A 15158-nucleotide genomic window follows, 5' to 3' on the forward strand; every position below is an offset into this window, starting at 1 on the left:
TACTCGTTAGAGTTTAGAAGAATGAGGGGAGATCTCATTGAGATGTATAAGATGGATGAATGGGATGGATAGGATAGAGGTGGAGAGACTCTTCCCGCTCAGAAAGGATAATAGGACTAGGGGGCACAGCCTCAAGATAAAAGGGGGGGCAGTTTAGAACGGAGTTGAGGAGGAACTTTTTCACTCAAAGGGTGGTGAATCTCTGGAATTCTCTGCCCGTTGAAGTGGTGGAGGCTACCTCGCTAAATATTTTTAAGATGCGGGTTGATGGGTTTTTGATAAGGGGGGGAGGAATTAAGGGGTTATGGGGAGAGGGCGGGAATGTGGAACTGAGCCAGGACAGATCAGCCATGATCTTATTGAATGGCGGGCAGGCTCGAAGGGCTAGATGGCCTACTCCTGCTCCTATTTCTTATGTTCTTATGTTATGTTCTTATGTTCCAGCAATTATTAATTTTATTTTTCTTGCTGATCACAGCACCCAAAAGGTTTAAATTTGGAATCTGCTTGCTATTTGTTATGTGAGCTGCAAAGAATATGCGTTATAGTCTCATATATAGAAGTTAGATTCATATTTATAGGTTAATCCAGTAGAAGAAATTATAGATAAAAATGCTAATGCCTAGCAAGTGTAGTGCTAAGAATACCATTCTGTCCAACAGCATCGAGTGCTCTGACCAAATATATATTTTGTATCATCTATGTGATTGTAACAGTTAATGGACTTTTCAGAAAGGGTGAAGCCATTTAATTCTAACAGTCCATGTGGCTGTCAACCTGGTGATTTTTTTTAAAATATAGGTTTGTTTAATAGCCAATCTGAGATGAAGGTATGAAATAGTTGAGAGAGGAGTATTGATACTTTGCAGCCCATTAGATAGGCAACTTTACAGCCAGTATCTGATTTTCACTGATCAGACTAATGCTAGGGATACAAGTCCAGTCTCAAAAACCTAAGTTAGCAAAATAGCCATATAATATGGCTAATAATATCATTACAAGTGTAAGAGAGATAGAGAGATCATGTTTCCCAATCCCCCTCACTTCTTGGCTATCAGCAACAAGAAAAACATTTTGGAAAGTTTTACAACCCTTTTACTGTTGTGACTTTTAGAAATAGAATAGCAGATTTTTGCACAAGTTCATTTCAGAAGAAAAGATAATGTTCACTCACATAACATCCCAAAATGTAAGTCCAACAAAAAAAAAACCTCACTTCCTCATGCGCACAGAAACACACATACATGAAAAGATGAATTTTGGAGAGAAGGCATGCATTTAGATTATTCACAGAAATACTGCATGTCAAGCAAGTCACACGTTTCATTTTTAAGCTACATACCTTCAAGGTCCGGATGTATTCCCTCTCAAAGTTCCTTGGATGAATGGAAGTTGGAAGCCACTGAGTTTCCATAGAGACATGTCTTTGCATGTAAAGATAAATTACCTCCACACTCTAACTGACTGGTTTGATAGGTTGTTCTGGCAGAATTTTATTTCTTTTGTTAAAGGAATGATGCTCTTGTCTTGTTTGCTTAGAGACAGCATATCTTTTCTCTAATCCATTTTTAAGGATGAGGACATCGCTGGCTTGGCCAGCATTGAATGCCCATATCAAGATGCCCTTCAGAAGGTCGTGGTGATCTAAGTCCATGTGATGTAGGCGCACCCAATGTGCTGTTAGAGATGGTGTTCCAGGGTTTTGATTCTGCGATGGTGAAGAAATGGTAATATATTTTCAAGTCAGGACCATGAGTGACTTGAAGGAGAACCTTCAGGTGCTGGTTTTCCCAGGTATCTGCTGTGCTTGTCTTTCTAGATGGTGGTAGTTGTGATTGGAAGATGCTCAAGGGAGCATTGGTGAAGTCCTGCAATGCATTTTAGATGGGGCACACTGTTCATCAGTGGTGGGGGCAATGAATGTTTGTGGAAGGGATCACATTCAAACAATCTGCTTTGTCCAGGATAGTGCTGAGCTTCCTTAGAGTCATTGGAGCTGCACTCATTCAGGCTAGAGGAGAATATTCCGTCACATTCCTGATTATACCCTGTAGATGGTGGACAAGCTTTTGCAAGTTAAGTGAGTAACTTACCATAGGATTCCTAGCCTCTGACCTGCTCGTGGCCATGGTATTTATATGGCTAATCCTGTTCAGTTTCTGTTCAATGGCAACTCCGAGGATGTTGATAGTGGGCGAATAAGCAATGTATATGCTGTTGAATGCCAAGGAGCAATGGTTAGATGCTGTCTTGTTGAAGATGGTCACTTGTCTGGTGCGAAAGTTATTTGTCAGCCCAAGCCTGGTTATTGTCTTGCTACGTTTGAACATGAACTGTTTGAGGATCTGAGGAGTTGCAAATGATGCCAAACATTGTGCAGTCATTAGTGTACACCCCCACTTCTGATCCTATGATGGAAGGAAGGTCATTGATAAAACACGTTGATAGACCGAGGGCAGTACCTTGAAGAATTCCAACAATGATGTCCTGGAGCTGAGATGACTGATCTCCAACCACTTTCCTTTGTAGCAGGTATGACTCCAATCAGCAGAGGCTTTATCTGAGTCCCACTGACTCCAGTTTTGCTTGATGTCACAATCGATCAAATGCTTCTTTGATGTCAAGGGCAATCACTCTCACTTCATCTCTGAAATTCAACTCTTTTGTCCATGTTTGAATCAAGGCTTTTATGTGATCAGGATCTGAATGTTCCTGACAGAATCCTAACTGAGCATCAGTCAGCAGGTTATTGTTGAGAAAGTCCTATTGATCACCCCTTTCCTCACTTCACTGATGAAGAATAGAATAAATGGGTAGTAATGGTCAAGTTGGATGTGTCCTGTATCTAGTGTACAGGACATACAGGGTTAGTTTCCCACATTTCCAGGTACATGTCAATGCTGTAGCTGTACTGGAACAGCTTGGCTACAGACGTTGCAAGTTCTGGAGCACAAGACTTCAGTACTATTGCTGCAATATTGTCAAAGCCCATAGTCTTTGTAATATCCAACGTCTTTAGCAGTTTCTTGATATCATGCAGAGTGAATTGAACTGTGGAGCCTTCTCCTTCAATAAGAGTTATTTAATTGTCCACAACCACTCAACAGCTGGAGAGTCAGGGATCTGCCTAGCAACAGCAGTAACAAGAATTTAAAAAGGTACATGGGATATGATTTGCCCAGAAACAGGTCGAAATCTATTTAACACAGCTGTATCTAACGCTCAACGAGATGCAATTTGTCCAGTAACAAGATTAGCAGGCATCTAGACAGCATAAGGTGTAAATTGTCCTATTAGTCAAAACAGTTTACCTAGACAACTGAGTGAAGATTTACACATGCAAACTTCTCAAATCAAGGAATTCAAGAGATGCAGAAGCCAAATCCACAAAATTAAACATCAAAGAGGCTAAATGGTATAATTGCCAGTGCCCCCAGAAAAGCAGGCCAGTACATCCAACAGTCTTAGAAGATATTTACATTCAACAGCCCGAGTGGCCTGTTCCATCTAACATTTAGACCCACAGCAGGTTGCAGATATTCTCCTCTACAAGGCGCAGTTTTGTACCTTTGCTGAACCAACAAGAGATGGTTTCCCAAACCTGGCCATCTAAGCTATATTGTGTGGTAACAATGAGCTGGATTTGGCTTAGAGTTACAAAATTGGTTGTTGTTTGAGGGTGTGCCGAATGAGTTCAGAAACATGCTTATAGTTTGGGAATGAGAGGTAATTGCAGACAAACAGTGTGTGTTTCATCATTCATGTACTTAAGTTTGACAGTGTATCATAGTATTTCTTATTGTGCATTTTCCTTTTCTTTAACTTTAATAAATATTCTCTCTTAATTGTTCATAGAAGGACTGGATTGTTTTCTCACTGGGTTAAAAGTGGCTCCTCACATTAATCCAGACAAATGTACACCTCAATGAACCAGTGTTTCATGTTGGAACACACTCACATATAACATCAACGGTATCCATAATAGCAGAGTTCAAATTTGATCCACTGGTTGTGGAATTGCCTGGCTCTACCTATTACATACCGCTTATGCTGTTTGGCACACAAGTAGTTCTAAGCTGTAGCTTCACCAGGTTGACATCTCATTTTTAGGTATGCCTGGTGTTGCTCCTGGAATGTCCTCCTGCACTTTTTATTGAACCAGACTTGATCCCTTGGCTTGGTGGTGGATATACTGAACCATGTGGTTACAATGGTTGAGAACAATTCTGCTGCTACTGATGGCTTACAGCGCATCAGGGTTGCCCATTTTTGAGTCACTACATCTGTTCACAATCTCTCTCATTTAGCATGGTGGCAGTGCCACACAAGATGATGGACAGTATGCTCAATGTGTACAGGGGACTTTGCCTCCACAAAGATTTTGCAGTGGTCACTTCTACAGATACTGTCATGGGTCTCTAGCAGGCAGGTTGATGATGATGATGACGTCAAATATTTTTTTCCCTCTTGCTTGTGCCCACACCACCTGCTTGTAATACACCGAGTTCTTCACACCTCTCTTGATTAAGTGCCAAGCCGGCAGAATCTAGGGGACCATTTTGCATTTCCATAAATAGCCAATCAGTAGTAGGTGTAAATTCACAAATGCTTTCACATTTTTAATGTCTTTACAAGGAGGGCTCACCTCAGGTTATTTACATTTTAAGAACTTTCCAGAGACCTGAGAAATTCTTTGAGCAAAAATCATAAAATGTCACTTAATCTATGGTGGTCATCAGGCAGCACGTTGTCCACTTTTAAAAATTGATTTCAAGAAGTCCACTTTGAACAAAGCATGTATCTTAAAGTTAGAAATATGATCTCTGTACTGGGCATGAAAATATGGTTAATGTAATGTTGAGGGTCAGAAAGGAGAAACATCTGTTAATTTAGTAAAGTTTCATTTAAATACACAGTTTCTCCTGAGCACGGTGCACAGGCTTGTTTAGTAGTATATATTGAGGCACAGTCTGATACACTGACAGAACACATTCTTCTTCCTACTGAATTTGTGGTATAATTGAATAAGATTATGGGTAAGTAGGGGACACTTTGGTTCGTAGAAGATGTGATGGTCTGTTTAGTAGAGAAAGGATCTTAGCTCAGACCATCAAGAGGCAGAATCAGTTTCAGAGGAGCTAAATAAAAACAACAAAAATACTGGTGGGAATAGTTTATATGCCTCACCAGCCTGCAGGTGCAGCAGGTGGTCAGGAAGGCTAATGGGATGCTGGCCTTCATAGCGAGGGGGATTGAATATAAAAGTAGGGAGGTCTTGCTGCAGCTGTATAGGGCATTGGTGAGGCCGCAGCTGGAGTACTGTGTGCAGTTTTGGGCGCCGCATCTGCGCAAAGATATTTTGGCATTGGAGGGAGTGCAGAGGAGGTTTACTAGGCTGATACCGGAGTTGAGGGGGTTGAGCTATGAGGAGAGGCTGAATAAACTAGGCTTGTACTCGTTAGAGTTTAGAAGAATGAGGGGAGATCTCATTGAGACATATGATGATGATGAATGGGATGGATAGGATAGAGGTGGAGAGACTCTTCCTGCTCAGAAAGGACAGGAGGACTAGGGGGCACAGCCTCAAGATAAGGGGGGGCGGTTTAGAACGGAGTTGAGGAGGAACTTCTTCACTCAAAGGGTGGTGAATCTCTGGAATTCTCTGCCCGTTGAAGTGGTGGAGGCTGCCTCGCTAAATATTTTTAAGACGTGGGTTGATGGGTTTTTGATAAGAGAGGGGATTAAGGGTTGTGGGGAGAGGGCGGGAATGTGGAACTGAGCCACGACAGATCAGCCATGATCTTATTGAATGGCAGGGCAGGCTCGAAGGGCTAGATGGCCTACTCCTGCTCCTATTTCTTATGTTCTTATTATAAAAGTAGTTGCAATGTCAGCCTATAAATCTGAAAATTAAAAAGGTGCACATAACAAGCATAATGCAATTATGGAAGACTTTTACCTTTGTATAAACTGGGGAAGTCAGATCTGCAATAACAGTGAGGACAAGTTAAAGGAATACATATAAGAATGTACACAGATAGTTTTTTAGATCAGTTGAGGAGGAGATGAAAAAGAGCCTTATAGTAAAGGAGCCTCAAGGAAAACTAAATCACAATAGGATAGAATTTTGAATTGATTTTGAGAGCGATTCATTTAAGTACTAGAGTAGGGCATAAATTTGAACAAAGCAGACTACGTAGGTAGTTTCTTCCTCAAGAGAAAAAGAATTATTTTTATCTTTGTCTTAAATAGGCAACTCATTTTTGAACGGTCACTCCTAGTTCTAGGTTCTCCCACGCAAGGAAACCTCCTTTCCATATCACCACTGTCAAGACCCAAGATCTTATCTGTTTCATTCAAGTCACTTCTTACTCTTCTAAATTTTAGTGGCTACACACCTAATCTGTCCAACCCATCTTCACAAGATAATTCACCCATTCTAGACCTTAGTCTCGTAAACCTTCTCTGAACTGTTTCCAACACATTTACATCCTTCCTTAAATAAGGAGACCAGAATTGTTTACAGCAGTTCAGATGTGATCTCATCAATGCCCTGTGTAACTTAAGCATAACCTTTTATCTTCTGTATTCAATTCCTCTCGCAAAGAAACAATGTTTTATTAACTTTCTTAATTACTTGCTGTACTTTTGCCATTCATGCACAAGGACATCTATATGCTCCTCCTTCTCAAAACTCTGCAATCTCTCATCATTTAGATATGCTGCTCTTTTATTCTTCCCACTGAAATAGATAATTTCACATTTTTCCATATTATACTCCATCGGTCAGACCTTTGCCCACTCACTTACCCAATCTACATTCCTTCGTAGCCTCCTTATGTCCACTTTACAACTTATTTCCCTACTCATCTTTGTGGCATCAGTAAATTCAGCAACCATACCATCAGTCCTCTCATCCAAAACATTTATATTAATTGTAAAAGTTGAGGCTCCCAGTGCTGATTCCTGTGGCATACCAAGAAAGTTTCAGTGGCTGCTGCTGGGGCTGTTAGAGCTGACAGCCAATTGGATTGACCAGCTGCTACAAAAGGTATCACCTCTGTCCCATTCCACCTTCTTTAATTAGCCCTACAGCACTTTTATGGCAACACAGCAAGTCAGTGTGCAGCACCCACCCTGCTGGTTATTTGAGTCCATTGAATGTAATCAAGATTAAGAAGCTGAGGTAAGGTAAAAGTGACTCATCTTGACATCATGGCATCAGTTGACTGACTGTTATGACAGAGACCTAGCAAAATTGAAGTTACTAGAAATCAGCAGGAAAGCTCTCCACTAATTAGTCATAAAGGTTTACAGCATGGAAACAGGCCCTTTGGTCCAACTTGTCTATGCCACCCTTTTTTTAAAACCACTAAGCTAGACCCAGTTGCCTGCTATACCCATCTTACCCATGTAACTGTCTAAATGCTTATTAAAAGACAAAATTGTACCCATCTCAACTACGACCTCTGGCAGCTTGTTCGAGATGCACACCACCCTGTGTGAAAAAATTGCCCCTGTGGAATCTTTTGTATCTCTCCCCTCTCATCTTAAATCTATGCCCTCTAGTTTTAGATTCCCCTATCTCTGGGAAAAGATGTTGACTATCTGATCTATGTCCTTCATTATTTTCTTGACTTCTACAAGATCACCCCCAAGTCCCCAACACTCCAGGGAAAAGAGTCCCACTCTATCCAGCCTCTCCTTATAACTCAAACCCTCAAGTCCCAGTAGCATCCTCAAATCTTTTCTGCACTCTTTCTAGTTTAATCACATCCTTTCTATAATAGGGTGACCATAACTGTATACAGTACTCCAAGCGTGGCCTTACCAACATCTTGTACAACTTCAACAAGATGTCCCAACTCCTGTATTCAATGTTCTGACCAATGAAACCAAGCATACAAAATGCCTTCTTTACCACTCTATCCACCTGTGATTCCACTTTCAAGGAGCTATGAACTTGTACCCCTCAGTCCCTTTGTATGTATTATCTCGCATTTATCTAAATTAAACTCCATCTGCTATTCAACAGCTCACTGGCCCAATTGATCAAGATCCCGTTGCAATCCTACATAATCTTCTTCACTGTCCACTATGCTACCAAGAAAATCATTCTGATTGCTGTCACTACAAGAGTTTCTCAGGGTAGTATCCTATCTGCAGCTTTTTTACTTATTCATAGATTGTGGGTGCCACAAACAGGTCAGCATTTATTTTCCATTGCTAAAAACCCTTAAAAGCTATTAGGGAGCTATCTTCTTAAACTGCTGAAAGCAGTGCTGCATTGGAACATCGAGGATCTTCACCTAGCAACAGTGAAGCAGTGGCAATATAGTTCCAGCTCAGAATGGTGCCTGACAACATGGAACTTGTGGGTGATGATGCTCCCATGTGTCAGCTTCCATGTTTCTTTTTAGGTGATAAGAGTTTGCAAGTTTTGAAGTCACTGCTGAAAGAAACTTGGCAAGTTGTTGCAATTCATCCAATGGAAGGCATTGCTGCCACTATGTATCAATAGTGGAGGAAGTGAAAGTTCAAGGTTGTCAACAGGTAGATTGTTTTGCCCTGGATGATACTGAAACTCTTGGAAGTTGCTGCACCTGCACTCATCCATGCAAGTAGGGAATCACACTCCTGAGTCGCGTCTTGTAGATGATGGTTCGGATTTGGTGAGGAGATAAAGGCCTTCACAATCCCACCAGAAATCAGTGGGAAGGTGCATAAATTATGATAATACTAATTACCATATATATTTAAATGTGATTAGCCAGCCCTGGACTAAAGTCTCCATGCCGGCTAGCACCTACCCCTCAGCCAGAATGGTTCATTCCAACAAGGATTACTATAGCTCCCCACTTTCAGAGGCCTGGTGGCCGAATGCCACTGGACTGAAGGGAAGAGCAATCAACACCTCCAACAGGGTTGGGCACTGGTGGGGTGGTGTCACCTGTGCTTTGGCACCTTGGCAGTGCCAGACTGTGCCCCGGCACTGCCATGGACCTATGGGTGCAGGGGATCCTGTTGCCATTCTGCATAGGGATCTGTAGGAGAGGGAGTGAGGCCAGCGATGCGAGTTGCGGGGGGCAGGGGAAGGAGTGGTGGTGGTCAGCTATCAAGTTAGCCATTAATCAGGAGGCCAGCACTGCGGGGCATCTGCCAAGCTGCCGGCCTCCTGGGGTACAAATTTTGTCTTTTAAAAAGCATTTAGATAGTTACATGGGTATAGACGGATATGGGCGAAATGCAGGCAATTGGGATTAGCTTACTGATTTAAAAAAAAAAGGGCAGCATGGATAAGTTAGGCCAAAGGGCCTGTTTCCATGCTGTAAACCTCTATAAAACTCTTTGGCTCTATAAATTCTGAAGCAAATCACGCTTGTGCACTCTGCAGTGTGCAGAATATGGAAGATTCTTCTCTGAAGTCCCTGAAAAAAAAAACGGCATGATTTACTCCAATTTTCAGGTGAATTCGACACTTAGAATTTTTTTGGGAGCATTTCGGCCATACCATTTTGAAAACGAGGAAATTGTTCTTCTGAATGTTTGTCCCCACCAATTTCCAGTGCAATTGTGAAGGCCTTATCTTCTGCTCCCCAAATCCGAATCATCATCTATAAGACGCGACTTGAGTGTGATTCCCTATTTGCATGGATGAGTGCAGGTGTGGCAACTTCCAAGAATTTCAGTATCATCCAGAGCAAAACAATTACTCTTTCACATTCCTCTCATATTTCTACACTCATTTTGCAGTTTTCTATACAAAACTGATGCTAAAGAATCCTGTCATTCCTTAACTCTACTCCAAAAATGGATATCTTCATATTCAACAGTCTCACCATTTGTTTGACCATGCTTTTACTTTTTGTATTCTTATAAAAGCAATAATTCACCAACTTCAAGAAATGGGCAAGGAATGCTAACCTTGCCAGAAATACCCATGTCCAAAGAATTTTTTTTTGAAAATTTGCTTTTCATTTATGTTCATTATTAGTCTTCATTCTTGTAGTTCATTTCTAAGCTATTCTCTAGATCCTACCACTTCAATAAAAGGATACCCACTGATGCTGAATTCTAATACTAAAAGTACTTTAACATTAAGTCATTAAAGTATAAGTCCAAGATTATTGATTTCCAACAAACACATGACAAATTTTCATATAAAAGGCAATTAAAGCAAAGCAATCTAAAAGAGAAAGCTGGAGTCTGTTAGCTTTGAAATAGCTAACTTGATTCTGTACCTCAGCTAAAGTCATGTTTTTATTCCACATTTTTATAACAAAATCATAGAATGGTTACAGCCCCTCCTGGCTCTTGGAAAAGAGACTGACCTACACCAACTCGCCCATATTTTCTCCATAGCTCTAATGTTTTTGTTTCCGATACATACACATACAAATTAGGAGTAGGCCACTCAGCCACTTGAATCTGCTCTGCCATTCAGTAAGAAGTCTGACAACAGCAGGTTTAAGTCCAACCGATTTATTTGACAGTAAACTCACAAGCTTTTGAGGTTTCCCTCTTCGTCAGGTGAATTCACCTGACGAAGAGGTTAACCTCGAAAGCTTGTGAGTTTACTATCAAATAAATCAGTTGGGCTTAAACCTGGTGTTGTCAGATTTCTTACTGTGTTTACGCCAGTCCAACGCCGGCATCTCCACATCATGACTACTATTGCCATTCAATATCATGGCTGATCAGTTTGTAAATTCAACACCACATTCCTGCCTACTGATAACCATTAACCCCTTGCTAATCGAAAATCTATCTAGCTCTGCCTTAAAAATATTCAAAGACTCTGCTTCTACTGCCTTTAGAGATAGAAAGTCCCAGAGTCTCACGACCCTAACAAAAAACATTTCTCCTCATCTCGGTCTTAAGTGAACAACCCCTTATTTCAAACAGTAACCCCTCATTCTAGATTCTCTTACAAGAGGAAACATCCTCTCCACATCAACTCTGTTAACATTCTTCAGGGTCTTTAAGATTTCGATCAAGTCACCTCTTTTCTTCTAAACTCTACAAATCTAATTTCTCACTTTTCCTCATAAGATTACCCATCCAACCCTGGAATCAGTTGTCAACCTTCTCTGAACTGCTTCTAACACACCTACATCTGCTTCCACCATGCTCTCAGGCAGAATACTCTAGGTCCTAACCACACACTATGTAATGTTTTACCTTGTGTTAACACTATTTCTTTTGCAATCACATTAAAACATGTCCTCCGATTCTCTCCAATGGGAATAGATTTTTTTCCCCCTCTGCTCTGTCCAGGCCCTCATGATTTGGACAAGCTCTATCAAATCAACTGTTAATCTTCTCTTCGCCAAGGAGATCAGCCTCAGTTTTTCTAATCGATCCACACTACGTTCACATCTACCTAAAATATGGTGCCAGAATTGATCACAATACTCCAGTTGAAATTGAACCAGGGTTTAATATAGTTTCCTTATAACTTCCTTCTTTTTGTACTACATGCTCCTATTCATAAAGCCAAGTACTGCATATGCTTTATTAACTGCTTTGTCAACTTGCCTTGCCACATTCAACAGCCTGTACACAGATATTCCTGGTCCCTCTGCACCTGCACCCCTTTTGGAATTCCACACTATTTTATGTTATGTTGCTTAATTTTTCCTACAAAATAAATAATTTTGCACTACTCCACATAAAATTTTATCTGTCACATGTATGCATGACCCTCGTTGACCATCTCTTAGCTAATCAAAATCAGTTAAACACTAATTTTCCTTAACAAATCTATGCTGGCTTTCCTTCATTAAACCACATTTGTGCAAATGTTTATAAGATATGCAACATTGTTAGCATTATTGCTAATAGTGAAAATGTTTTCTGTTCTTTCATATTTTTAATTAAGCCTTCTCTCAGCAGACAAAAGAAAGCATTTGTATTAAAAATGGTGTCTTTCACATTCTCATAATATAGCTAATGAATTACCTTTTACAATGTAAATCACTGTTTGTTATTTGGACAAATGCAACAGCCAATTTACATAAACCATGTTCCTATAAATAACAGTTAGATCAGTAGTTACTTTGTTTTGGTGGAGTTAATTGAGGAATAAATGTTTGTCCGAACACAATAATTTCTCTTCTCCTCCTCATTGTATTCAACATTGAATCAGATGTGTAGCCTGTTCTGAGAAAACTGGGTTCTGATAAAGGACACTTGACAATGGTTGATGTGAAAGGCACATTCCATTAATGTTGAGAGGTTTAGCTAATGATCCTTAAAAGGGATCACTGGAAACATCTAACAACAGACAATTTTTTGAGAGAGTTTTTGAAGATTTTTGAGTGTGTTCCTCTAAACTCCACAAAAATCCTCTGGTGAGCTTCCAATCTATTATGGCCCCCAAACCCAGCATCTTTGCGCCCCCCGCCGCCCCCACACCCCCTTACCTGCCAAGCTGCTGCATGTGACAACCAGGCAATTTTTCTCGCTAGGATGTCCCAAGGTTCAGACTAACCACTTACCTTCCTGGGAAGAAACTACTACAGCACTGCTGCCATCCCACCCATTCAGAGACTCAAATAGAAAGTGTCACTCATTACTAATCTCTGACTTAAATAACATTGTAATTTTTCAACCTTACTGTATAATACGTACAGGAGAAAAGTGGAATAGTCAATCCATTCCATGTTGAAGAGAATCTTTCAATTCACCTGTAATTTAGCATCACTGACGTAATTACTGATAAGTTATTTTTCATGTGTGATAATATTAATGTTTGCTTTGTTATTCATTATGCATTCTTTAGTTATAATCAATTTATATTACCATTTAGACCATTACATGATCAAGTGTAATATCCACAGGAAATTAAATAAGGAAATCATTATAGCCCATCACTGTACTTAGCCCAGCTACTTAGTCATACAATTGATATCATGTTTTTGTGTCATCTTCAAATTATGGATGGCAGAATGGTTAGCACTGTCTCACAATGCTAGGAACTCAGGTTCAATTCTGTCCTTTGATGACTGCAAAGTTTATACGTTCTCCCCATGTCTGTGTTGGTCCTCTCCAAGTGCTCTAATTTCCTGTGCAGGTTAAGTGGATTGGCCATGCTAAATTTCCCCTTAGTGTCCAAAGATGTGTAAATTAGGTGGATTAGCCATTGTAATATGCAGGGTTACATGGATAGGGCATCGTGTCAGCCTGGGTTAGATGCTCTTTCAGAGTCGGTATAGACTCAATGGGCCGAATAGCCTCCTTCTGCACTACAGAGATTCTATCCTGAAGTTGATCACTTATTTTGCTACTTGTGCAATTGCACAAAAAAATTAACACTACTCCAAATCTTGTTTGGCTTTCAACCTACCGTTTGCCATTTTTGCAGTCTTTGTTGGAGTGCTTGGCATGTTCCAATAAGCTGCATCAGTTCAGTGCGTGAAATTGGTACTTCAGATGTGGGACTTTCAAATCTTAATAAGGATCTATGGAGAGACCAAACATTAATAGACTGTTATGAAAACATATCTTACTCTTAGAGGACATTTCTACAATGAATGCATTATGATAAAAATTTACATTCACTGCATTATTTTGACACCATGAGATTATATTCACCTATACAGCATGTGAAAATATTTATATTTATTCATGCATCTAATCAGATGAGAAATTTCAACAAAATTTTGTTTTCTATTCTGCAGAAAATAATTAAGTTATTTGTGATCATATTAATTTTTATTACAAAACACCACATTAAGAAGTAAACCAAATACAAATAGGTCTGTATCAGTTAGGCTGAACCATGTTAATTTCTAACCTAGTTATCTATTTTTGAAGGCAAATGTATATTTTACTGTATTTAGTGTAAACCAAAAAGAGCAGATAAAAAATTAAGCATACTAACATTTAAGATTATAAATACTAAGGATGGAATTTTCCCAAATTTAGCAGAGTGCAATGGTGGGCAGGAAAAACAGCATTCAGCACACTGGCTGCAATGGTGAGTTTTCACAATGCTTTTCAGTGACATGGGAAAAAAAATTTCAGCATGGGTTTCACACCACCTCTGTGGCAGACAGCCTCTGGTCCATCTGACCCACTATCAGTTGAGTGCTTTAATCAGCGGGTCGCTCCCTTTAAAGGCTGCCTTGCCATTCCCGAGCCACTTCTTCTAGGTCCAAGGTATAGGATGGTAGCAAGAAGTCAGTGCCCTGATTCTCAGAGGCCTCCCTCACCAGAATGCTCAATGCCATGGAGGCACATCGTGATGTCCAGCTAGCACGGATACTTAAACAGCATGGCAAGTGCTGGCAACCCTGGTCAATGCCAATTCCCCACAAAGGAGAACTGGTACCCACTGCCAGAAAAATACGAATTATTTCCTTCGTTCCGCCATCTCATTACTCTCAACTCAGACACTCTCACACCCATCAAACACCTACAGAGAGTTCATTCACAGATAGCTCAAGAGAAACTTGCTCTCCCACACACATTTTCATCTCTCCAACAGGTCATAAACTCATTACGTTGCTGCTCCCTTTCACCTTTCTTGTATGTCAGGCATCCTGACCATCTGCCCTGGCAGGTGCTCTTCGTCTTCATGCAAGACAAGTACGCACATTTTTTAAAAAGTTCCCAGACAGGCAGATGAATGCCCAAGTTTAAAGTGCTCACTCAACTCGAGGAGGAATCCACCAGCTGCCTGAAGTGGAATGCAACCATTCCTACTCAGATAAGCTGGCAGTGATAAACCAAGTGAGGATCCAGTACAACATCATCTAGCACACCAAATTGACATGAATCATGCCTCTGTATTTGAAGGCCCCTACCATGAATGAATAAAATCTCCCTTTTCCTGCAAGCGTGAAATGGGAGCAGCCAAGGACTTCCACCAGCCAGGCACAAGACTCCACTCAGAGGCCAGTGATGAGGATTTCTTGGAAGTGGAGATTGAAGAGTTGTCACAGCCTTCATCCACACTCAACTGGTGCAGAGACAAACCTCAACTTGGTACTAAAGAGGTCTCGGGATCACAATCTAGTGAGCACTTCACTCTCTCTGATCCACAGTACGTGGAAGTAAGAGAATTGCTGGAGGCCAGGAATTTGATGAAACCCTATCAGATGACATGCCTCTGGGTGCGGTCATGCCTCAAGAACACCTCCATCGGAAAAGTC

The 15158-nt window shown here is 40.6% G+C and overlaps 1 protein-coding gene across 1 annotated transcript in view; it reads right to left on the reverse strand.

Annotated features, from left to right (window-relative positions):
• LOC145343138 (uncharacterized) overlaps positions 1-15158 on the reverse strand; it is a 193809-nt gene that overhangs the window by 130985 nt on the left and 47666 nt on the right. Inside the window, exon 6 of the mRNA XM_080189082.1 lies at positions 13349-13463. Within this exon, the coding sequence (XP_080045208.1) occupies positions 13349-13463 (115 nt within the window). The remainder of the gene's footprint in view (positions 1-13348; positions 13464-15158) is intronic.

This window comes from Carcharhinus amblyrhynchos, chromosome 5 (genome assembly GCF_965287045.1).
Source record: "Carcharhinus amblyrhynchos chromosome 5, sCarAmb.v2.hapA, whole genome shotgun sequence".
Lineage (NCBI taxonomy): Eukaryota > Metazoa > Chordata > Chondrichthyes > Carcharhiniformes > Carcharhinidae > Carcharhinus > Carcharhinus amblyrhynchos.